At 51.5% G+C, this 22,842-nt stretch overlaps 1 protein-coding gene across 3 annotated transcripts in view; it reads left to right on the top strand.

The window, feature by feature from the left end:
* The window catches only part of FCHO1 (FCH and mu domain containing endocytic adaptor 1), a 222,127-nt gene that overhangs the window by 171,793 nt on the left and 27,492 nt on the right, over nucleotides 1-22,842 (top strand). For all 3 annotated transcript variants that reach the window (XM_033954521.1, XM_033954523.1, XM_033954522.1), the window contains exons 17-19: nucleotides 16,554-16,610; nucleotides 17,405-17,456; nucleotides 22,707-22,798. In XM_033954521.1, coding sequence (XP_033810412.1) covers nucleotides 16,554-16,610; nucleotides 17,405-17,456; nucleotides 22,707-22,798 — 201 coding nt within the window. The remainder of the gene's footprint in view (nucleotides 1-16,553; nucleotides 16,611-17,404; nucleotides 17,457-22,706; nucleotides 22,799-22,842) is intronic.

Genomic DNA, 22,842 nt, shown 5'->3' with positions numbered 1-22,842 from the left:
GAGCCAGTGGAGTCTGAAAAAATAAATAAATAAAATCCTGAGGCTGTGCAGTCTAAAGGGCTCTTACCCTTTAAATTTACTGTATTTTAATGTATTTTTTCTGCTAACCAGCACTTTTCTTCTAGCTAGATCGCGTCTGGAGCAATGAGCACTTTTCCAGGGGAAAAGTGCTCATTGTAATCCAGCCACGAGGCACTCGCGGCTGGCCTGTTCATGTCAGGCCACTGGAGGGAAATCCTCATTGGCATCGGGTGCCAGTGGCCAGGGATCCCCTTCGCGAGTGCCTCGTGAGCCGGCAGCTGTCTGTGGGGAAGCCCGGGCTTCCCCCGTCGCTCATATGGGAGGATCTCCAGCCGCCGACGGTTAGGCAAAAAGGATTCCCTACTGCCTAAGTGGCTGGGGACTCCCTTAGCAGCTTATGCCGGTTTGCCTGCTTTAGCGGCTGGGGCGGTTTAGGCCTCTTAGCTGCTGCAGGTCGCCAAAGCTCCTTTTTTTCTTTTCGGCAATTCAACTCCATTTTTTTGTAGAAAACACATGAATTTTTGTGTAGCCTAAGGTGACCCTCGCCACTGTTTTGGTGACAAGTGGCAGTTTGTTGCTGGGTCCCCTGCTGTGGCAGGGAAGTCCCATGGGGCCGCTAGGAGATTTTTCCTCTCTTTTGTCATTTTTTGGTGTTCTTGATGCGGGGTTTCGGGGGGGGGGGGGGGATGTTTACCCTCAATTGTCCCTCTATGGGTCAGCCCCATTCAGTGCCAGTTTGGTTCCCCTCTACTCCTCTCGCGTCCCACCGTACGAGGCTCTCTTTGGGACGTTGCTTGTTTGGAAGGAAGCAGACTTCTGTGTCTTAGGACCTGGACCCTTTGGGATAGCTCTCCAGGATCCTCTAGGGCAGGGGTGTCAAAGTCCCTCCTCGAGGGCTGCAATCCAGTCGAGTTTCAGGATTTCCCCACTGAATATGCATGAGATCTATTTGCATGCACTGCTTTCTTTGTATGCTAATAGATCTCATACATATTCATTGGGGAAATCATGAAAATCTGACTGGATTGTGGTCCTCGAGGAGGGACTTTGACACCCCTGCTCTAGGGGAAATGGTTTTCTGCTAATGGTGGTTTTGTGCTCCTTCTGCTGGCATGGACGCGTCTTTGTGGGTGCGTGTTTTCGGCGGTCGAGCTCCATGTGCTGTTGCTTCTGGTGTCCCCGGGGTTTCTTTTGAGGCAGCTGAGTAGGAGCCTCCGTGTGTAGTGGACCCCTTGTGTTGGGGGTTCCACTTAACTTCCCGCTCTTTTCCTGTGCATCAGGATGTTCGGGAGTTTTGTGCTTGCACAGTGGCAGGTGCCAGAGGTCCCCCCTTTATTTGCTTTGCGCATTCTATGGCCTGCCTGGATCCCATCCTGGAGGGGGATCGGAACGTGGTGGTTTCGGCCATCGCGGAGCAGCATATTGTGCCTGTTGAGGGCAGCTCTGCTTTGAGGGACCCTGAGGAGCATAAGTTGGGTCCCTCCTTCCACAGAGTTGGATGTGATTGCCCTGGTGATCCAGGCAGCAATGGGTGGCGGTCTGGTGGCTCCAGCTTGTTTTCAGTGGGCCGAGCTTGTCCTTGCCTGTGAGTCTGTTCACTGGAATTTAGTGGAGCAGGAAGTAGCCGGATCTTGTGATGGGTGCTTCTTGTCTCTCGGATGCCATGTATGACCTGTTACAAGCTGCGGCCAAGACAGTGGCTCTCGGGGTGGCTGCGCGCTGTACCTTGTGGCTTCGGGCATGGTCGGCGGTTGCGGCATCCAAGGTTAAGCTGTTGAAATTCCCCTTCGGGGTTTTTTTCTTGTGTGGAGAGCATCTGGAGAGGTTGTTTCAGACCTTGCCTGAGTCTAAAGTGTCTCGTTTGCCTGAGGACAGAGCTAGGCCACGGGGTGGCTCTGCTAGAGGATGATTGCGTGCTTTCTAGGCTATGCCCTGATCAAAGGGCTACTTTTTTTCCGGCCTCCAGGTTATCTGTGGGCCCTTTCAGCACATGCTGTATGTTTGGGAGGCCCACCGGGGTGTTGGAACTTCTTCTACCGGTTCCCCCGCTGCCCATCTTGCCCAATAACTCCTTGCCGGTGCCCCCTCTGATTCTGAGGGGCGCCCGCCTGCGTGAGTTCTGTCCAAAATGGGCAGTGATCACATCCAATCAGTGTATCCTGGAGGTGATTCGAGACAGTTAAGCTCTGGAGTTTGCCCGCTCCTTGCCTGATCATTTTGTAGCTTCTCCTTTTCAGGTGGCATGGAAGAAGCAGGCTTTTCACTAGACCCTTCAAAGTTTTGCTAGATCTTAGAGCTGTTGTTCCAGTACCCGCACAGGAGAGTTGCACCAGCAGGTACTTGATCTACTTTGGGTGCCCAAGAAAGAGGGGACCTTTCGGCCCATCTTAAATTTGAAAGGGGTCCACAGGCTCTCAGAGTTCCATCTTTTCGCATGGAGGTACTGCGGTCTGTTATTCTGGCAGTTCAACCGGAGGATCTGACGGAGGCCTACTTGCATGTTCCAATCCAGGCCTCTCATCAGCGCTTCCTTCATTTTGCAATCTTGGGTCAACACTATCAGTTTTGTGCGCTTCCTTTTGGGGTGGCCAAGGCCCCAAGGACATTCACCAAGGTTCTGGTGGTCGGGGCGATGGTTTTGTGTAAGGAGGGCTTTTTGGTTCATCCCTGACTGGTTGATTCAAGCAAAGTCTTTCTAGGAGAGCTCTTGGGGTCACAGCTCGGGTGGTGGAGTTCCTGCAGGCGTTGGGATGCGTACCAACCTATCCGAGAGTTGGTTGACCTGGAGTATCTTGGGGTTCTGTTAAACACCTCCTTGGGGAAGGTCTTCCTCCCAGAGGCCCGGGTAAGCAAATTGCAATCTCAGATTCGCCTGCTTATGGTGCCCCGGTGTCCTCGGGCACAGGATTTCCTCCAAGTCTTGGGGTCCAATGGTGGCTTCCCTAGACGTGGTGGGGTGGGCTTGGGCCCACTTGCATCCGCTCTTTAGTATGCCCTTCTTCGGAGGTGGTCACCCCAGAGGGAGTCTGGATTTCCCTGTCCCTCTTTGGGGTTTGGTTCGCTGCATTTTTCGATGGTGGCTTCAGTCCTCCCATCTAGTACAAGGGGTGAGTCTGGATCAGTCCCACTGGACGGTGCTTCTCACGGACACCAGTGCCTTTGGTTGGGGAGCTTGGTATATGGGTCGATTTGCGTAGGGCAGTTGTTCCACAGAGGAGACAATTTGGTCGATCAATGTTCCGGTGACCAGAGCCATCCATCTGGCCTTATTAGCTTTCATTCCTTATTGACGGGCAAGTCGGTCCGGGTTCTCTCGGACAATGCCATAGTGGTGGCCCATGTCCATCGTCAGGGGGGCACCAAGAGTTCTCTGGTGGTGCAGGAGGTAGCTCTGCTCATGGGCAGAGTCTCATCTTTGGGACATCTCGGCTTCCCACATTGCTGGAGTGGTGAATGTTCAGGCGGACTTCTTCAGTCGTCACGGGCTAGATCCCGGAGAGTGGTGTCTTGGTCCCGCAGTCTTCCAGTTACTAGTGCAGACTTGGGGTCAGCCCTTTATGGATCTGATGACCACGAGTGTCAGTGCCAAAACAGTTGTCACAGAGACGGTCAGACCGAGGGACTGGATGCTCTGGTTCAGCCATAGCCAATGGAGGGTCTTCTGTACGCGTTTCCTCCATGGCTGTTGGTGGGCAGATTCTTTCCATTGTTCAGCATTCTGGCCTCATGATCCTGGTGGCCCCGGACTAGCCCAGGTGTCTGTGGTACATGGTTCTGATTAGTCATCTGGTGGCAGATCCTCTGCCACTGCCTCTCTCGACCAACCTTCTGACTCAGGGCCCCATTCCAATGTTCAATCTGGGTCCCCTTTGTCTTACGGCTTGGCTCTTGAAAGGGAACGCCTAGGTAAGAAGGGGTATTCAGATAAAGTGATCTCAACCTTCTGGGGGTCCTGGAGGCTTTCCACTCCTTGGGCTTCTGTGCGGTTTTGGTGTATATTTGAGGAGTGGTGTGCTGCGAGGGGAGTGGTCTCTTTTCGTGCTTCCTTGCCTAACATCTTAGAGGTCTTGCAGGATGGTCTGGATAAGAGCCTGGCTTGGTCTTCTCTCAGAGTTCAGCTTGCGGCCTTGTCTGCCTTTCTTGGGTTGTTACGAGGTCAGTGGCTGACTGCCATTCTTGATGTCATTCGCTTTTTGCGGGCGGCCGAATTACTAAAGCCTCCCATTCAATCATCTGTTCCATCTTCAGATCTTACTCTGGTCTTGTCCGTAATGGTGCGCCCTCCTGTTAAGCCTTTGAGTGCCTTCTCTTTGAAGGATTTTACTATTAAAGCGGTCTTTGTGGTGGCTATTATATCTGCTAGATGCATTTCTGAGCTGAACGCTTTCTCTTGTAGGTTTCTCTTCCTGGAGTTCTCTGGGAAGCGGGTTGTGTTGCAGCCTGTTCCTTCTTTCCTGTCAAAAGTGGTCTCGCCTTTTCATGTCAATCAGTCAGTGGTCCTCCCGGTGTTGGGTTCTCGGGAGGGATCTCCGGAGCAGAAACAGTTGCACAAGTTGGATATCTGTCAGATCATTTGCTCTTATGTTCAGTGGACCTAGGATTTCAGGAAGTTGGATCATCTCTTTGCCCTCTTAGCAGGTCCTCGTAAGGGGGATGACGCTTCGAAGGCTACCATTGCGCTGTAGATTAAGGGGACTATTGCTTTTGCATTTCTTCTTCAGAAAAAAGCCTGTTCCTGAATTTCTCAAGGCTCATTCCACTCGAGGTCAGGCAGCTTTATGGGCAGAGTCTTCTCTTGTGCCTCCAGTGGATATTTGTAAGGCTGCAGTTTGGTCTTCTCTGCATTCCTTTGTCAAACACTACCGTGTGATCGTTCAGGCGTGTCGGGACTTGGTGTTTGGTGAGCGTGTTCTGGTGTCGGCCCTTCGGGGGTCCCACCCATGATAGATACTGCTTTTGTAAATCCTATCAATAAAGAACTGTACCGGTCTAGAGGATGCTACAGAAGAAGAAATTAGGTTCTTACTTGCTAATTTTCTTTCTATTAGCTCCTCTAGATCAGTACAGTTCCCCACCCTAGCTGTCTTTCTGTGGTGATTGCAGGTTTTGTTTACGTGAAGATTTTACTTTTCTGCAGGTTATAGTATTTTTCTAGGGCCAGGGAGATATAAGAATAGCAGCTATGGCTCAGTTTGCATAGCTGGTGAGCTGTGGGGACATTTTCACTGCAGGGTTTTGGTTCTATGCATTTTCTAACAATGTTGCTATACAGTGGTATACTAAGGGGGGGCAGGGGGGCGGTCCACCCCGGGTGCAGCCTTAGAGGGGGTGCACAGCCGGCCAGGTCCAGAAAATTCCTGGGCTGCAACTGCAACGGCAATCAGCGGCATCGGTGCCCTCCCCCCGTCGACGGCACTCAGCGGCATCAGCGCCCCCCCCTCCGTGACGGCACTCAGCGGCATCTGGCCCCCCTCCCCCCCGCGACAGCACTCAAGTTCGGCCTCCTTCTCCCGGCATCAACAGAACTTCAGATCGACAACAGGTGCTCAGTCAGAAGCTTTCCGTGACTCAGCTTCCTGTTTCCGCCCAGGCAGTTCAATCAGGGGAAGGTTTTGACTGAGCACCTATTGCCGATCTGAAGTTCTGTTGATGCCGGGAGAAGGAGGTCGAACTTGAGTGCTGTTGCGGAGGGGGGGGGGACGCCGATGCCGCTGAGTGCCGTCATGGAGGGGAGAGGCCTTGCCGATCTTGTTGCCAAAATCGGAAAGGTGAGGAAGGGAGAAAGATGGGCCTGTGGTGGATGAAGAGATTGAGAGAAGGGGACAGATGATGGAAGTGGGGAGAGAGAAGAGGGCAGATGATGGAAGTTAGGAGAAGGGAGATCAAATGCTGAATGGAAGTGGAGAAAGAGAACACATACTGGATGGAAGGAGGGATAAAGAAAAAATACATATGCTGAATGGGGGAAGAAGATAGAGTTAGTGAGATAGTGGAGGGGTGAAGGAAACGGTTGGCATGCTGTGGGTAGACATAGTAAAAAGAGGGAATTTGAGGACTGCATAGTAAGAGCAAATTTAATTTAGACGGATGCAGAAAATAAGGAAGACCAGAGAAAGAAAGGGAAGAGAGAGAGGAGAGAGAGATGCCAGAGAACGGGGAAGGAGAGAGATATCAGATCTGAGCGGAGGAAATGAGAAGAGAGAGATGCTAAAAACCACGGGGGGGGGGGGGAAAGAGAGATGAAAAGAGAAAGATGCCAGACCATGGGGAAACAGAGGGAAGATGATAGATGCCAGACCAAAGGAGGGGGAGGTCTAGAGGAGAGATGGCGGGGGAGACAGACAGTTTCTGCAAGGGGCAGACAGTGGATGGAATGGGCAGATGCTGGATTGAAGAGACAGGGCAGACACTGGAAGGAAAAGAGTGAAAAGAAGATAAAAGCAGAACCAGAGACAACAAAAGGTAGAAAAAAAATCATTTTATTTCTATTTTGTCATTAGAATATATCAGATTTGAAATATGTATCCTGCTAGAGACATAACTGGGGACTGCAAAGCCCAGGCAGTGCTTCATTAGCTTCCAGCTGGCATAGGGCTGTCTCAGACCAGGAGGCATTCCCCTAACACTATTCCTGTCATGTGTGACTGCAGTATTCTGTTAGCATGATATTTCTGTGTAGCATTCTATAATAATTTGGCTTGTTCAGTTTTCTTGATAGTAGAGGGGATATAGGTGAAGGGGAGGGGAGACAAAGGTTTTGTTGGTCCTTGCTCTGTATATATTTATAAAATCACAATTGTACAGAATATTGTTTCTTTTTATACTTTAATAAAATATGTTCAATATAAAATCATAACTGAGACTTATGCGGATGGGATCAGATGGTTTGCGGGGACTGAGCTTGCGGAGACGGGGCGGAAATGTGTTTTTTTAAATTTCAGTCTTCGTAGTTTGCCGGTCCACAAAATAATTATTTTATTTCTGCCGGTCCACAGGTGTAAAAAGGTTGAAAAGCACTGCTCTAGAGCAGAGTCGGCAGCTGCGCTGAGGTGCAGGAAGGTCCCCCGATGACTCATCTGCCGGCTTTGCTCCGGAAGAAGTAAGTTATGTCAAAGGGGGTGGACCCGGCATACGCAGTTATCGCGGGTCCTTGCCACAACTCCCTGCGTCTGCCGGGTCAATCCCCTTCGACGTAATTTACTTCTTCTGGAGTAAAGCCTGGAATCATCACGGGACCTTCCAGCACGCGGCTGCCGACTCTGCTCCAGAGCTAGTACGTTAGAGTGGGATGGACTGGCAGCTGCAGTCATCGCGAGAAAGGAGCAGGACTGCTGAAATGAAAGAGTGGTGCAGGGAGAGAAAGGGGCAGGGTGGAATGGCAGGGTGGTGCTGATGGAATTGATGTACAGGGAAAGGGGAGAGAGACATAAGGGGGAAGGATACTGGATGGAATTGGATTGGAGGGAAAGAAAGGGGGCAGATGCTGATTGAAAAGGGGTGGATGGAGAGAGAAAGGGTAGACATTGGATGGTAGTGTGGCGGGTAGAGGGGGAGCTTATGCTGGATGGAAGTGCAGATGGGAGAGATAAGGGAACAAATGCAGGAAGAAAATGGGAGGAGAGAAAGAGGGGAACAGATGATGGAAGTGGACAGAGGAGAAGGTACTAGATGGAAATGGTAGAGAAAGAGGGCACATGATGGAAGGAGGGGATAAATAAAAGGAGGGCACATGATGGGGGAAAAGGATTGAGTTAGGGAAATACTTGAGGGGGGTGAGGGAAAGAGGTGGCGAGCTGTAGGTAGACAGTAAAAAAGGAAATTGATGAGAGGGTAGTAAGAACGTAATCTAGATGGATGCAGAAAATAAATTGAAAAGGAAAATGAGGAAAGAAAGGGATTGCAGAAGAGAGGTGTGGGAGAGGGAAGGAGAGGAGAGAGATGCCAGACCAATGGGGGTGAAAGGAGAGATGGAAGGGGGAGGCGTACAGTTTCTGGAAGGGGCATAGAAGGAGAGAAGATGCCATATAGGGGCAGAGAGATGGCAGACAGTGGATGGAAGGAAGAGAGTAACAAGAAGATGAGTAAAGTAGAAACCAGAGAAGAAAAAGGTAGAAAAAAATTTTCTATTTATTTATTGCTTTAGGAGACATGAGTCACTGTTTCTGTGGTGTTGCATTGTTTGCAGAGTCCAGCTTCTTGCTGGTTCAATTTAACCTTTGTCTATGTACAGTGGAACCTTGGTTTACGAGCATAATGCATTCCAGAAGTATGCTCGTAAACCAAATTGCTCATATATCAAAGAGAGTTTCCCCATAGGAAGTAAGGGAAACTCGCTTTGATTCGTTCCACCTCCTCCTCATCCCCCCCTCCCTGAGGCTACCGGCACTGCTCCATCCCCTCCCCCTTGAGGCCACCGACACTGCTTCATACCCCCCTGCGATCCGGCATCCCCCCTGCGATCCGGCATCCTCCCCCCCGCTCGCGTCGCCCTCCCTCCCCCGCGACATTGCTTACCCCAATTGGGCCCGGCACCAATGCACAGGAGGTGCTGGTGCCCTAAGATCCTCCCTCTTCTGGCCTGGGCTGGGCTGGGCTGGGTGGTGCGACGGAGATCCTCCCTCTTCCCTGTGCTGGGCTGGACTGGGCTTTGAGCATTTGTGCATGCTCAAAGCCTTCTGGTCTCGCTCTCTCCGAGATTCTGAATCTGAGAATCTTGGAGAGAGCGAGACCAGAAGACTTTGAGCATGCGCAAATGCTCTAAGCCCAGTCCAGCCCAGCACAGGGAAGAGGGATCACGTCAGGGGGGTGCCGGATCGCGGGGGAAGGGTGCCGGATCGCAGGGGGAGAGGGTGCCAGATTGCGGAGGGGGGCACTCGTAAATCGAGCCATGCTCGGTTTCCGAGGCATCGATTTTGCGAATGTTTTGCTCGTCTTGCAAAACACTCACAAACCGGTGCACTCGTAAACCGAGGTTTGACTGTACAGTGGTACCTCGGTTTACGAGTGCACCGGTTTGCGAGTGTTTTGCAAGATGAGCAAAACATTGGCAAAATCGGTGCCTCGGAAACCGAGCATGGCTCGATTTACGAGCGCCCCATTCCGCAATCCGGCACCCTCTCCCCCCCCCCCGCGATCCGGCACCCTCCTCCCGCGATCCGGCACCCTCCCCCCATGATCTGACCCCCCCCTGACGTGATCCGGCACTCCCGACGTGATCCGGCATCCCCCGCCACGAACTGGCACCCCCCCCCAACGCGATTGGGCACCCCCTGCCACGATCCGGTACCCCCGCCACGATTGGGCACCCCCCGCCGCCACTTACACTCATCTGGGCACCCCGAAGATCGGCCTCCTCGTCTGCTGGGCCTTGAGCATCTGTGCATGCTCAAGGCCCAGCAGACGAGGAGGCCGATCTTCGGGGTGCCCGATGAGGGTAAGAAGCGGTGGGGGGGATGCCCAATCGTGTCGGGGGGGGTGCTGGATCGTGGCAGGGGGGTGCCGGATTGTGGCGGAGGTGCCCAAAATCACGGCAGGGGGTGCCAGATCGTGGCGGGGGGATGCCCAATCGCGTTGGGGGGGTACCGGATCGCAGGGGGAGCCTTCGAGGGTAGCAATGCCGGATCTCGGGGGGGGGGAACGCATCAAAGCAAGTTTCCATTATTTCCTATGGGGAAACTCGCTTTGATAAACGAGCATTTTGGATTATGAGCATGCTCCTGGAACGGATTATGCTCGTAATCCAAGGTACCACTGTATTTCTATTTTATCCCCCCTTTTACAAAACTGTGGAGGGTTTTTTAGCGCCAGCCGTGGTGGTAGCAGCTCTGATGCTCAGAATTCTATGAGCATTAGAGCTGTTACCACCGTGGCTAAAATCCACACTACAGTTTTGTAAAAGAGGGAGGGGTTAGTTTGTGATGACATATTCCATACTAGTCGAAGGTATTTTCTGTGTTCTGTGTGTTTGAAAGATATGGTTTTCTGTTAGGATTGACGGTGTAGGATTGATCTGCACTAGTCTGGCTTGTTTAGTTTTACAATGGGTGTATTAATGTTGTACTGCTCACTGCATATGTAAGATGCTGCCTTTTCCTAGGTACTCATGTGTGACGTGTGGCTTGTTACTAAAAATCATGTTTTTCGTACAGATGGGGGGGGGTGCCAAAAAATGATGGGCCCCGGGTGTCACATATGCTAGGTACGCCACTGTTGCTATATGTTTGTTGTTTTACTCTTCTGTTCGGAGTGTTATTACTGTTACATGTTAGTTTTTTTCTTAGTTCGGCTTGGCTATTTGACAGACTAGTTTAGGTGGAGGAGCCTCAGCTAATATACTACAGCCAAAAGTTTTGGTCTCAGTCTCCACTTGCTGGTCATAGTGAGATACACTTCCCCCTCCGTATTTGTGGTGGTTAGGGACAGAACCGGCCCATGAATATTAAAAAACCTGTGAATAATATTCGGGCCAGATCTGCCCCTAACCCCTGCTTCTCCCGGCTATTTTAAGCCCTGAAAGCCCCCCATAAGCCTTTCCTGGTGGTCTAGCGGGTTTTCAGGAAGGAGCGACCTTCCCACGCTTCTTCCCCATGCAGATCGCTCACAGGAAATGGCTGCCTTGAGCTCCCGTAGTCTCTCGAGCCATTTCCTGTGAGCGATATGCACAGGGCAGGAGCGTGGGAAGATTGTTCCTGCTCCGAAAACCCACTAGACCACCCGGTAAGGCTTAAGGGGGAGCTTACAGGGCTTAAAATAGCTTGAAAAATTAAAATGCATTTTTTTTTGGTTTAAAACTGCGAATACCGTATTTTCACGCATATAACACGCGCGTTATACGCGTTTTTACCTACCGCGCATACCCCTCGCGCGTTATATGCGTGAGCGCGGTATACAAAAGTTTTAAAACATAGTTCCCACCCCCGCCCGACGCCCGATTCACCCCCCCAGCAGGACCGCTCGCACCCCCATCCCGAACCACTGCTCGCACGCGCTCCCACCCGCACCCGCATCCACGATCGGAGCAAGAGGGAGCCCAAGCCCTCTTGCCCGGCCGACTCCCCGACGTCCGATACATCCCCCCCCCCGGCAGGACCACTCGCACCCCCACCCCGAAGGACCGCCGACTTCCCGACAATATCGGGCCAGAAGGGAGCCCAAACCCTCCTGGCCACGGCGACCCCCTAACCCCACCCCGCACTACATTACGGGCAGGAGGGATCCCAGGCCCTCCTGCCCTCGACGCAAACCCCCCTCCCTCCAACGATCGCCCCCCCCCCAAGAACCTCCGACCGCCCCCCCCAGCCGACCCGCGACCCCCCTGGCGACCCCCACGACCCCCCACCCCCCTTCCCCGTACCTTTGGTAGTTGGGCCAGAAGGGAGCCCAAACCCTCCTGGCCACGGCGACCCCCTAACCCCACCCCGCACTACATTACGGGCAGGAGGGATCCCAGGCCCTCCTGCCCTCGACGCAAACCCCCCTCCCCCCCAACGACCGCCCCCCCCCAAGAACCTCCGACCGCCCCCCAGCCGACCCGCGATCCCCCTGGCGACCCCCACGACCCCCCCACCCCCCTTCCCCGTACCTTTGGTAGTTGGCCGGACAGACGGGAGCCAAACCCGCCTGTCCGGCAGGCAGCCAACGAAGGAATGAGGCCAGATTGGCCCATCCATCCTAAAGCTCCGCCTACTGGTGGGACCTAAGGCGCGTGGGCCAATCAGAATAGGCCCTGGAGCCTTAGGTCCCACCTGGGGGCGCGGCCTGAGGCACATGGGCCCAACCCGACCATGTGCCTCAGGCCGCGCCCCCAGGTGGGACCTAAGGCTCCAGGGCCTATTCTGATTGGCCCACGCGCCTTAGGCCCCACCAGTAGGCGGAGCTTTAGGATGGATGGGCCAATCCGGCCTCATTCCTTCGTTGGCTGCCTGCCGGACAGGCGGGTTTGGCTCCCGTCTGTCCGGCCAACTACCAAAGGTACGGGGAAGGGGGGTGGGGGGGTCGCCAGGGGGGTCGCGGGGCGGCTGGGGGGGCGGGCGGAGGTTCTTGGGGGGGGCGGTCGTTGGGGGGGAGGGGGGTTTGCGTCGAGGGCAGGAGGGCCTGGGATCCCTCCTGCCCGTAATGTAGTGCGGGGTGGGGTTAGGGGGTCGCCGTGGCTAGGAGGGTTTGGGCTCCCTTCTGGCCCAACTACCAAAGGTATGGGGAAGGGGGGTGGGGGGGGTCGTGGGGGTCGTCAGGGGGATCGCGGGTCGGCTGGGGGGCGGTCGGAGGTTCTTGGGGGGGGGGGCGGTCGTTGGGGGGAGGGGGGTTTGCGTCGAGGGCAGGAGGGCCTGGGATCCCTCCTGCCCGTAATGTAGTGCGGGGTGGGGTTAGGGGGTCGCCGTGGCCAGGAGGGTTTGGGCTCCCTTCTGGCCCAACTACCAAAGGTACGGGGAAGGGGGGTGGGGGGGTCGTGGGGGTCGTCAGGGGGATCGCGGGTCGGCTGGGGGGCGGTCGGAGGTTCTTGGGGGGGGCGGTCGTTGGGGGGAGGGGGGTTTGCGTCGAGGGCAGGAGGGCCTGGGATCCCTCCTGCCCGTAATGTAGTGCGGGGTGGGGTTAGGGGGTCGCCGTGGCCAGGAGGATTTGGGCTCCCTCCTGGCCCGATATTGTTGGGGAGTCGGCGGTCCTTCGGGGGGAGGGATGTATCGGACGTCGGGGGGGGGGCATCAGGCTTTCAGGATGGGGACAGACCTTCAAGGGGGGACAGTGCACGGAAGTCAGGGGGGGTGAACGGAGAGTCGGGACAGCGCACGGAAAGTCAGGGCAGTGCACGGAAGTCAGGGGGGGGTGAACGGAGAGTCGGGACAGCGCACGGAAAGTCAGGGCAGTGCACGGAAGTCAGGGGGGGGTGAACGGAGAGTCGGGACAGCGCACGGAGAGGTGGGGCAGTGCACGGAAGTCAGGGGGGGTGAACGGAGAGTCGGGCAGCATGCGCGGTATAATCGTGAGCGCGTTATACCAAAGTTTTTGTGCTTATCATCGTGATTTCTGCGCGCTATACACGTGTGCACGTTTTATACGGGTGCGTGTTATTTGCGTGAAAATACGGTAATCGAATCCGTAGATATGGAATTCGCAAATACGGAGGGGGAAGTGTATAACCCATCAGTAAAGAACTGTACCAGTCTAGAGGAGCTAACAGAAAGAAAATTAGCAGGAAAGAACCTAATTTCTCCTTAAAACAGCAAACAGCAAAATGAAACGATAGCATAAGCATCAAAAGTAGCCAAAGGGGCCATTTGAGCTGTGCAGGTGAATATATGTCAGTTTTATTGCCCCTGACACGTTTACTCCTCGTTTTCTCTTTTCTGGTCATATTTGAGTTACTGTTTTAAATCAAGAAGCCTATCTTTAAGGGAACTATTGTGTTAGTAATTTAATTAACGTTGCTGCTCATACACTTCTCCCTCAATATTCGCAGGGGTTAGAGACAGAGCCGGCCCGTGAATATTGAAAATTTGTGAATACCATTTAGGCTGGCTCTGACCCACCCCCGCCTTCCCCTGCATCTCGGACCTTACCTGGTGATCTAGTGGGCTTTTGTGGCAGGAGCGATCTTCCTACGCTCCTGCCCTGTACAGATCACTCATACAAAATGGCTGCGGGGATTTCCCGTCGTATTCTCAAGAGACTACGGGAACTCATGGCAACCATTTTGTATGAGTAATCTGCACGGGGTAGGAGCTTAGGAAGATCACTCCTGCCCCGAAAGCCTGCTAGACCACCAGGTAAAATCTGGGGAGGTCTGGGATGCAGCGTTTATTTTATTTTATTCCCCCTCCCCCCCAAAAAAAGAAATTTTTTTAAAATCGTGAATAACCGAATCCGCGGATACTGAAACCGCGGATTCGGAGGGAGAAGTGTACTTTGCTTTGATGAGCTCTTTGTTTGTAAGATCTGATATAATAAACAGTTTGGTAAGATGTTTTTATTCTTATTTCATTCTTTTTGTATTATTGTAATTACATCTTATTCATTTCAATGTGGTGTTTTTAAAAAAAAATTTAGATTTGGAATCCTGATGAAGGCAATTTGCTGAAAAACAGCTTGTGTTGAGCCCATTGTATGAAAATACAAAATAAAGAACATTTTATTTCATCTTGTCACCTCTGCATGTGCCTTGCTTTGATTTCCACTTGCTTTGTTTGCTTTTCGTGGGTTCTCTAGATATTTGTGTACTGTAGTCTTTATCTGCCATCATTTACTATGTTACTATGTTCAGCTGAAAGCAAACTAACATATCTGGTAAACTTTGCCACTAAAAAAACCTTTTTAAATTAAGGGATGACCAAAATATTTTTTTTCTATTTACGACTGAAATCTGTTGCTCAGTTTCAGCCAAAATGGCCCAGCCCCTGACTGGGAACAGCTCCCACTTCCTCCCATTCTCTTTCCCTCCTCCCAGCCCCATCCATAGGCTGCTTCTGCCCCCTTCCCAGCCTGCCCTACTACTCTGGTGGTCTAGTGGCTAGTCAGGACTAGAGAGTTGCGCGGAGACAGAAATCCTTTCCATCCCCACCCTTATCCTTTCCGTCCCCACCCATCCCCGCCAGGATCTCCTCCATCCCCGCCCTTCCCCACGAGAAATCCCCTCCATCCCTGACTGTCCCCATAAAAAGCAACAATTACTTCTGACAGTTTCTTTTGTGTTTGCGCTGCTGTTTTCCTTGTGGAATCTCTTTGGTGGAACCCTTTTTTTGTTTTCTGTTCAGGTAATTAACTTATATTTCCCCCCTCTTTTACTAAGGCGTGCTAGCCGATTTAGTGTGTGCTAAATGCTAACGCATCCATAGAATATAATGGACACGTCAGCATTTAACGCACACTAAAACGGCTAGCACGTCTTAGTAAAAGAGTGCGTTTATAAGTTAATTACCTGAACAGAAAACAAAAAATGGGTTCCACCAAGAGATTCCACTAGGAAAACAGCAGCGCAAACACAAAAGAAACTGTGGAATTGATGATCCTGATGAAATCTTTATTTGAAAAAGGTGCAGATGAATTCAAAAATAAAACACAATATGAAAATATAAAACACAGTAAAAGATTTCCTCAGGATCATCAATTCCACAGTTTCTTTTATGTTTAAGTTAATTACCTGACTGCCGATTGCCGAATCCTCCTACTTATCTGAAGCACCTCTTTCTGCCTGCTGAACTCACTGCTGCCCCGTCCTCAGCTCATGTCTGAAAAAATAGCTCGATTCCTTGTTTCCTGCCTCTACAGGTCGCTCTCTTCGAGTTCGAGTCTCGCCAGTATCAGGGACTTTGGGGTGCTGGGTGGATCACTAAATACATCCTGTGTCTGCCCGCTCTAGCCTTGTCAACCAATCAGCAAGCAAGGCTCTCAGCTGTGTACATTTTGAGCAGTGAGCTCAGCACCTAAACAGCTGAGAGCCTTGCTTACTGTTCCTGCCGCACTGCACCATCGGACCAATCAGCAAGGCTTTCAGCTATGTGCATGCTGAGCTCACTGCTCAGCATAGCTATTTCCACCATAGAGCCGGACTGGTCTCTCAGCTGCGTCGGAATTTAGGTAGGCCTCAGTAAGTCGAACCCTGCTTCCGGTGGGAGTCTCGTGGGTCAGAGGGAGAGGGGTCCCTGCAGGACTCGCGGGATTCCCACGATTCCTGTTCCCGTGCATACCTCTAGTCAGGACAGGAGCTATCGCATTCTTACAGCTCGCCTCGAAATGGCTGCTGTGACCTTAGCAGCAATCTTGTGAGACTGCCACTGGAATTCATGGCAGTTATTTTGACTGCAGAGAGGCAATGTGCAGAAGCAACTGGGGATTGCTTCTGCCTCAGCTAGCCACTAGACCACCAAAGTAGTAAGGTATTGGGTGGGGGGGGGCAGCAGCATGGGAGGAGGGCTTATGTTCAGGAGGAAAAAGTGGGAGTTCTTCAGTTCGGGAGTGAGGGTGGGGGGGTGTTGAACAAAGACAGCCTCAAGACAAAGAACAAAACATTTGGTTTCAGTCAAAAATGCACTGGCATTTTCATCCAAATGTGTTTTTCAGACTGGTTTTGGTGCCAAAACTGAAATTCAGCCTGCTGTTGCAGCACTTACATCTGGGAGCTTTACTTAACTAGCTATGTCTCATTGCTAGGCCTACCCTGATTTTGAGTAGCAGTGCATTCAGTTTAAGATACTGATGTAGTCATCTAACTGCTATTGGATGGTGTTGAATACTGGCCCTTTATAATGGTTGTTTCTTGATGTGATTGTAACGCAATATTCCCCTTCGAGGCTTGTTTCCCCTTCTTCCTAAGGCCAGCACTAGTTAAAGCCTGCTGCAGGATCCTCTGTAATGAAGCTGAAAAGTTCTCTGAACTTTTGAAGACTGATCTTGCTGTTGGTTGGGCAGTCTGCCCTTTTCATGTATTAATTTTTTGTGTGTAGTATCCAGGGCAGATCTAGTAATTGAACAGTTTGTGTACTTCCTGATTGTATTACATATTTCTGAAGAATCTCTGTTTTTGTTTTCTGTGGCACCATTAGGAGAGCCTCCACCTCTGCCATCTATAACGGGGGATGTAGATTCAGATGCACCAGCAGGTGAGTTGATGTGTATCTGTCCATCGTTTGTAAAATGAAGGTGGCTTTGTCTGAATTCTGGGTATGACTGTCTATTCTAAGACTGGCTGTTCTGTTTCTTTCAAATACTGTAGTTATAAAAAAATTTGATGAAGGTGGCTTTTGATGCATGCATCTTGTGGTACTTGAAGGCGAGCTCCTAGTTTATGCTAGAAATAGCAGACTAATGTACACTTCTCCCTCCGTATTTGCGGTTTCTGCACTTGCGGTTTCGTTTATTTGCGATTTTTCGCTTGCTGACTCCGCCCCCCCCAAATTACATTATGAGTAAAGTTCTTTTTTTTTACTGTACCGATAAAAAGGTTTAGCGCTTACCAACATTCACTCTGAAAATCACTGCTTCCATGCTTTCTCCTACAAAATCGCTGCTTTAAATCTTTCACCCTCAAAATCGCTGCTTCCCAGTATCCAAAAACTGCGAATAACAGTTGAAAAGTTATTTGCAGTTTCAATAGTAAAAACGCTGGCTTTTACAAAAAACTGTGAATAACATATAAAAAATTATTTGCATTATTTCTATATTCGCTGCTATGTTCCGCCCACATCCACCGCGAATACGGAGGGAGAAGTGTATTGGTTGTCTGCCATGAAGGCTGTTCTAGCCCACCACTGGTCTGTAGTTTCCTCTCATATTCCCAGTGAGAGGCACAAGCCGGGGAGAGGGGAGGGGTTATCTTAGTACAATGCAGGTCAAAGATGGAAGCTAGTTCAAATTAGTTTAGACAAATTAATCCTGTATTCTAATTCCCTTCCAGGCACAGAATCTGGGAAGAGATCAGTACCCCCTCCAGCTACTGACACACACAGGTAATGTGCTTGTATATATACTGTGTATACATGTGTGTGTGTGTATATATATCCTATATAATAAAAGGTTAAGCGGCGCATGCGCTTTTAAAAAAGCGTGATCCCTGCCGCTGTGGTGTGTGATCCCTGGCCGTGTTCCATTTTAGAACCTGGCTGCAGGGATCACTCTGGCCACTCCCCCTCCTCCCACCCTCAATCAGCAGCCTGAAGCGCAGGCAAGCTCTCTTCCTGCCCACGTCCGCAAACACAATTGAGCTTCAACTCACCAACCGCCGCCGTCGCCGCCGCTCCTCCTCTTCCAAAGCAGCCTGCGATCGTGGCCGGCTTTAGCGAACCGCGCAGGCTGCTTTCCAAACTCAGTAGCAGTTCCCTCTGACGCACGGGATCGCGTCAGACGGAACATGCTACCGAGTTGGAGAGCGGCCTGCGAGGTTCGCTAAAGCCGGCCACGATCGCAGGCTGCTTTGAAGAGGAGCAGGCCAGAAGACGCCGGGATGGAGGGAGGGTAAGAATGGTGCCAATACAGGGGGGGCAGGGGGAAAGGGAAAGGGGGCTGCTTTGGGGGGAGGGGTGTGCTTGGGACAGACAGCTGTGCTCGGGAGGGGGGAGGGGGAAGACAGAAGGGGCCATGGAGAGACAGGGAGAGGGAAAGGGGGCTGCTTTTTTTTTTGGGGGGGGAGGTGTGCTGGGGACACACAGCTTGCTGTGGGGGGAAGACAGAAGGGGCCATGGAGAGATAGGGAGAGGGAAAGGGGGCTGCTTTGGGGGGGAAATGTGCTTGGGACAGACAGCTTTTCTCTGGGGGGGAAGACAGAAGGGGCCATGGAGGGAGAGGGAAAGGGGGCTGCTTTGGGGGAGGGGTGTGCTTGGGGCAAACAGCTTTGCTCTGGGGGGAAGACAGAAGGGGCCATGGAGGGACAGTTAGGGAGAGGGAAAGGGGGCTGCTTTGGGGGAAGGTGTATTCTGGAGGCAGACAGCTTTGCTGGGGGGGGGGGAAGACAGAAGGACACAGACAGCGGCCAAGAAGAGAGAGATAAAGAAACACAGACAGACACATCTATTCTAGCACCCGTTAATGTAAAGGGCTTAAAGACTAGTGTGTGTATATATATATATATATATATATATATATATATATATATATGTGTGTGTGTATATGTGTATATATATGTATATGTATATGTGTACTAGCTGATGACCCGGCGTTGCACGGGTATTTAATTATAGCAATAACACTGTAAATGGATTCAAATAAAGATACTTTATAGTGGTGAATGAAATTATTTTTTTACAGCTTTATAAAAAGTACAATATTCAAATTATAATGTGAAATATTTGACAAAATGAATACAATACAACAAACACAAAACTTGATTATAAACAACATTTTTAGTTTCACCTCCAGGAGCAAGAACATATAAATTCTTGGGTGAAGAGACCCCCAGAACATATCACCCCAGGTAGTGAGGGATCTGCATACCAAGATTCGTTCAAATTGGTCAAGCCGTTTTTGATTTACTGTGAGAATGGCAGCTGTTTACATTTTTTCCATTGACATGAATGGGTGAAATCTGATTTTCTGTTTGTAGCTCCGCCCACGTGTGCAGGTGGGCTGCGAGACCCCAAGAACATATCACCCCAGGTAGTGAGGGATCTGCATACCACGTTTCGTTCAAATCGGTCAAGCCGTTTTTGAAGTACTGTGAGAATGGCAGCTTTTTACTTTTTTTCCATTGACATGAATGGGTGAAATCTGATGTTCTGTTTGTATCTCCGCCCACGTGTGCAGGTGGGCCGAGAGACCCCCAGAACATATCACCCCAGGTAGTTGGAATTACTGTGAAAATGGCAGCTTTTTACATTTTTTTCCATTGACATGAATGGGTGAAATCTGATTTTCTGTTTGTAGCTCCGCCCATGTGTGCAGGTGGGCCGCGAGACCCCCAGAACATATCACCCCAGGTAGTGAGGGATCTGCATGCCAAGGTTCGTTCACATCGGTCAAGCCATTTTTGAATTACTGTGAGAATGGCAGCTTTTTACATTTTTTCCATTGACATGAATGGGTGAAAACTGATGTTCTGTTTGTAGCTCCGCCCACGTGTGCAGGTGGGCCATGAGACCCCCAGAACATATCACCCCAGGTAGTGAGGGATCTGCATACCAAGTTTCGTTCAAATCGGTCAAGCCGTTTTTGAAGTACTGTGAGAATGACAGCTTTTTACTTTTTTTCCATTGACATGAATGAATGAAATCTAATGTTCTGTTTGTAGCTCCGCCCACGTGTGCAGGTGGGCCGAGAGACCCCCAGAACATATCACCCCAGGTAGTTGGAATTACTGTGAGAATGGCAGCGTTTTACTTTTTTTCCATTGACATGAATGGGTGAAATCTGATTTTCTGTTTGTAGCTCCGCCCACGTGTGCAGGTGGGCCGCGAGACCCCCAGAACATATCTCCCCAGGTAGTGAGGGATCTGCATACCAAGGTTCATTCAAATCGGTCAAGCGGTATTTGAAATACTGGGAGAATGGCAGCTTTTTACTTATTTTCCATTGACATGAATGGGTGAATTCTGATTTTCTGTTTGTAGCGCCGGCCACGTGTGCAGGTGGGCCGCGAGACCCCCAGAACATATCACCCCAGGTAGTGAGGGATCCGCATACCAAGTTTAGTTCAAATCGGTCAAGCCGTTTTTGAATTACTGCGAGAATGGCAGCTTTTTACATTTTTTCCATTGACATGAATGGGTGAAATCTGATGTTCTGTTTGTAGCTCCGCCCATGTGTGCAGGTGGGCCGCGAGACCCCCAGAACATATCACCCCAGGTAGTGAGGGATCTGCATACCAAGTTTCGTTCAAATCGGGCAAGCCGTTTTTTGCGTTGGCAGCTTTTTACAATTTTTCCATTGACATGAATGGGTGAAATCTGATTTTCTGTTTGTAGCTCCGCCCACGTGTGCAGGTGGGCCGCGAGACCCCCAGAACATATCACCCCAGGTAGTGAGGGATCTGCATACCAAGTTTCGTTCAAATCGGTCAAGCTGTTTTTGCGTGATCGCGGCACATACACACACACATACATACATACCTCCGATTTTATATATATATATATATATATATATATATAGATATAGATATACTAGTCTTATAGCCTGTTACATTAACGGGTGCTAGAATATGTGTGTGTGTCTGTCTTTATTTCTTTCTCTCTCTCTCTCTCTCCTTAGCCGCTTTCTGTATTTCTGTCTTTCTATCTTTCTTTTTCCTCGGCTGTCCACCCATTCTCCCTTCCTTTTACCTTCTCTGTGTCCACCACCACCCCTTCACTGCTCCCCTTATCCAGCAGCAGCCCTTCTCCCTGTTTTTAATCTCCCCCCTGTCCAGCAGCACCTCTTTCCTGTCCCCCTGTCCAGCAATAGGCCTCCCTTCCTTTTTCTTCCCCCCTAGTACCTCTTTACTGCTCCCCCTGTCCAGCAGTAGGCCTCCATTCCTTTTTCTCCCCTCTGTCTCTTCCCCTGTCCAGCAGCATCCCTTACTTCGCGTCTGCCCTCCGCCAACAGCCGCGGCGGCCTGCAGGCGCTAAGAGCCGCCATGGCCAACAGCCTCCGCACCGCCTGAAACCGACAAAACCCTAAGCCGCGCATGCGCACTCCTACCTGCGGGGACCTACAGCGCACGGAAAACGGGAGCACTCAGGTAAGAGTGCGCATGCACGGCTTAGGGTTTTATTATATTAAATATATATACTAGTGTTTAAGCCCGTTAGATTAACGGGTGCTAGATGTCTCCTGCTTTTGAACCTGGGCAGGGGCAGAGGCAGAGCCGGGGCGGGAGGGAGTGACGGTGGGAGAGCAATTTCAAAGCCTTGGCAGCGGCGGCTCCTTGACCAATCTGCGCTTACAACGTCCCCACACTCGCGGTCTGGCTGGCTCCCCCACCAAAGCCCTTCGCAGCGGCAGCCCCTCCCGCATCCGTCCCTGCGTCCCATGCCTCTCCGAAGCCGGCTCCCACGAAAATGGTGCCCCTTTGTCCAAAGCCGTGTCGGCAGCCTCCCTCAAGACACATTTCAAATCTGACATATTGTAATCACAAAACAGAAAATAAAATTATTTTTCTTACCTTTAGTTGTCTGGTCATTATTCATACCATGTATGGGTCCCAGGCTATGGTTGGCTTTTGATAACTCGCTTGCCAGGGCCCCTTCTTTCTTCTTCCCTCCCGCCATCCCTGCAGCTGAAGACAGGCACTTCCCCCCAGTGGTCTGAGACAGGAGGGAGCAGTTAGGAGAGGGTCTGAGGGCAAAGAGGGGCTCAACAGCGCACAACCACCTTTCCTTCCCTCCCTCCATCAGGTGCAGTGAATCCACCAATATTAAAAGGAGCCGTGTCGAAATCGGAGGCCTGCCACTGGCGTAGCACTTTCCCCTCTGCCTTGGTCCTGCCCCTTCTCTGACATACGGGACCGCGGCAGAGGGAACGTGTTACAGTGGCGGCAGGGCTCCAATTTCAAAGCAGCTCCTTTTAACATAGGCGGAGGTGAACTGTACCTGATGGAGGAAGGGAAGGAACGGTGGGGCAAATTTCGGCAACGGCAGGTGGCGGGCCAAGCACCATGAAACTTTGTTTCTTTAGGCAGCCCCGGTTGTTTACTTGGATTCAATGTGAGCCGGGTGAGGAAGGCCGCCACAGCCTCGCGGCTAGGTAGGGGGACAACAATGGCGCTTATGCTCAAGCCCCCGCCGCTGCTCCTCTCTCGATCCTGCTGCGGTCGTGGCGGTGGCTTGAACATAAGCGCGATTGTTGTCCCCCTACCTAGCCGCGAGGCTGCGGTGGGGTTTCCATGGCAACCCTGATCGCGGATCTCAGTGTAGGGCCGGGTCTGGCGGCGCTGTGTAGGGCGGAAGCGGGAGGTGGGACCTCAGCACAGCACCTCCGGGCAGCTCGCGCCGCCGGCCCCCAGGAGCTCGAGGCCGGCAGCGGACATGCCTGGCGTGGCATGGTGCAGGAGGAACAGTGATCGGTGGCGCGAGGTGGAGAGCAGGTGATGACAGTGATCGGTGGCACGAGGTGGAGAGTAGGTGATGACGTAAAACGCGCGCATGCGTACTCATGTTTTTGCGACGGATCAGGGAACACGTTTTTTTAGTGCGCATGCGTGGCCTATCATTTTATTATATTAGATATATATATATACACACAAATACACAACCTGGAACAAGCTTATCTTTTACCCTCAATTCTGTCTGCAGCTCTTCAACCCAGTCCACGATGGTGGGACTGCCCTCCCAGGCACTGTTTGGGCCTCCTCTAGAGTCGGTGTTTCAGACGGATGATTTAACAGGTGATATACTGAGGAAAAGTACACTGTTAAAAGGAAAGGGGGCC

Source organism: Geotrypetes seraphini, chromosome 8, assembly GCF_902459505.1.
Source record: "Geotrypetes seraphini chromosome 8, aGeoSer1.1, whole genome shotgun sequence".
NCBI classification, from domain to species: domain Eukaryota; kingdom Metazoa; phylum Chordata; class Amphibia; order Gymnophiona; family Dermophiidae; genus Geotrypetes; species Geotrypetes seraphini.
This window is presented reverse-complemented; position numbering and strand designations above follow the sequence as displayed.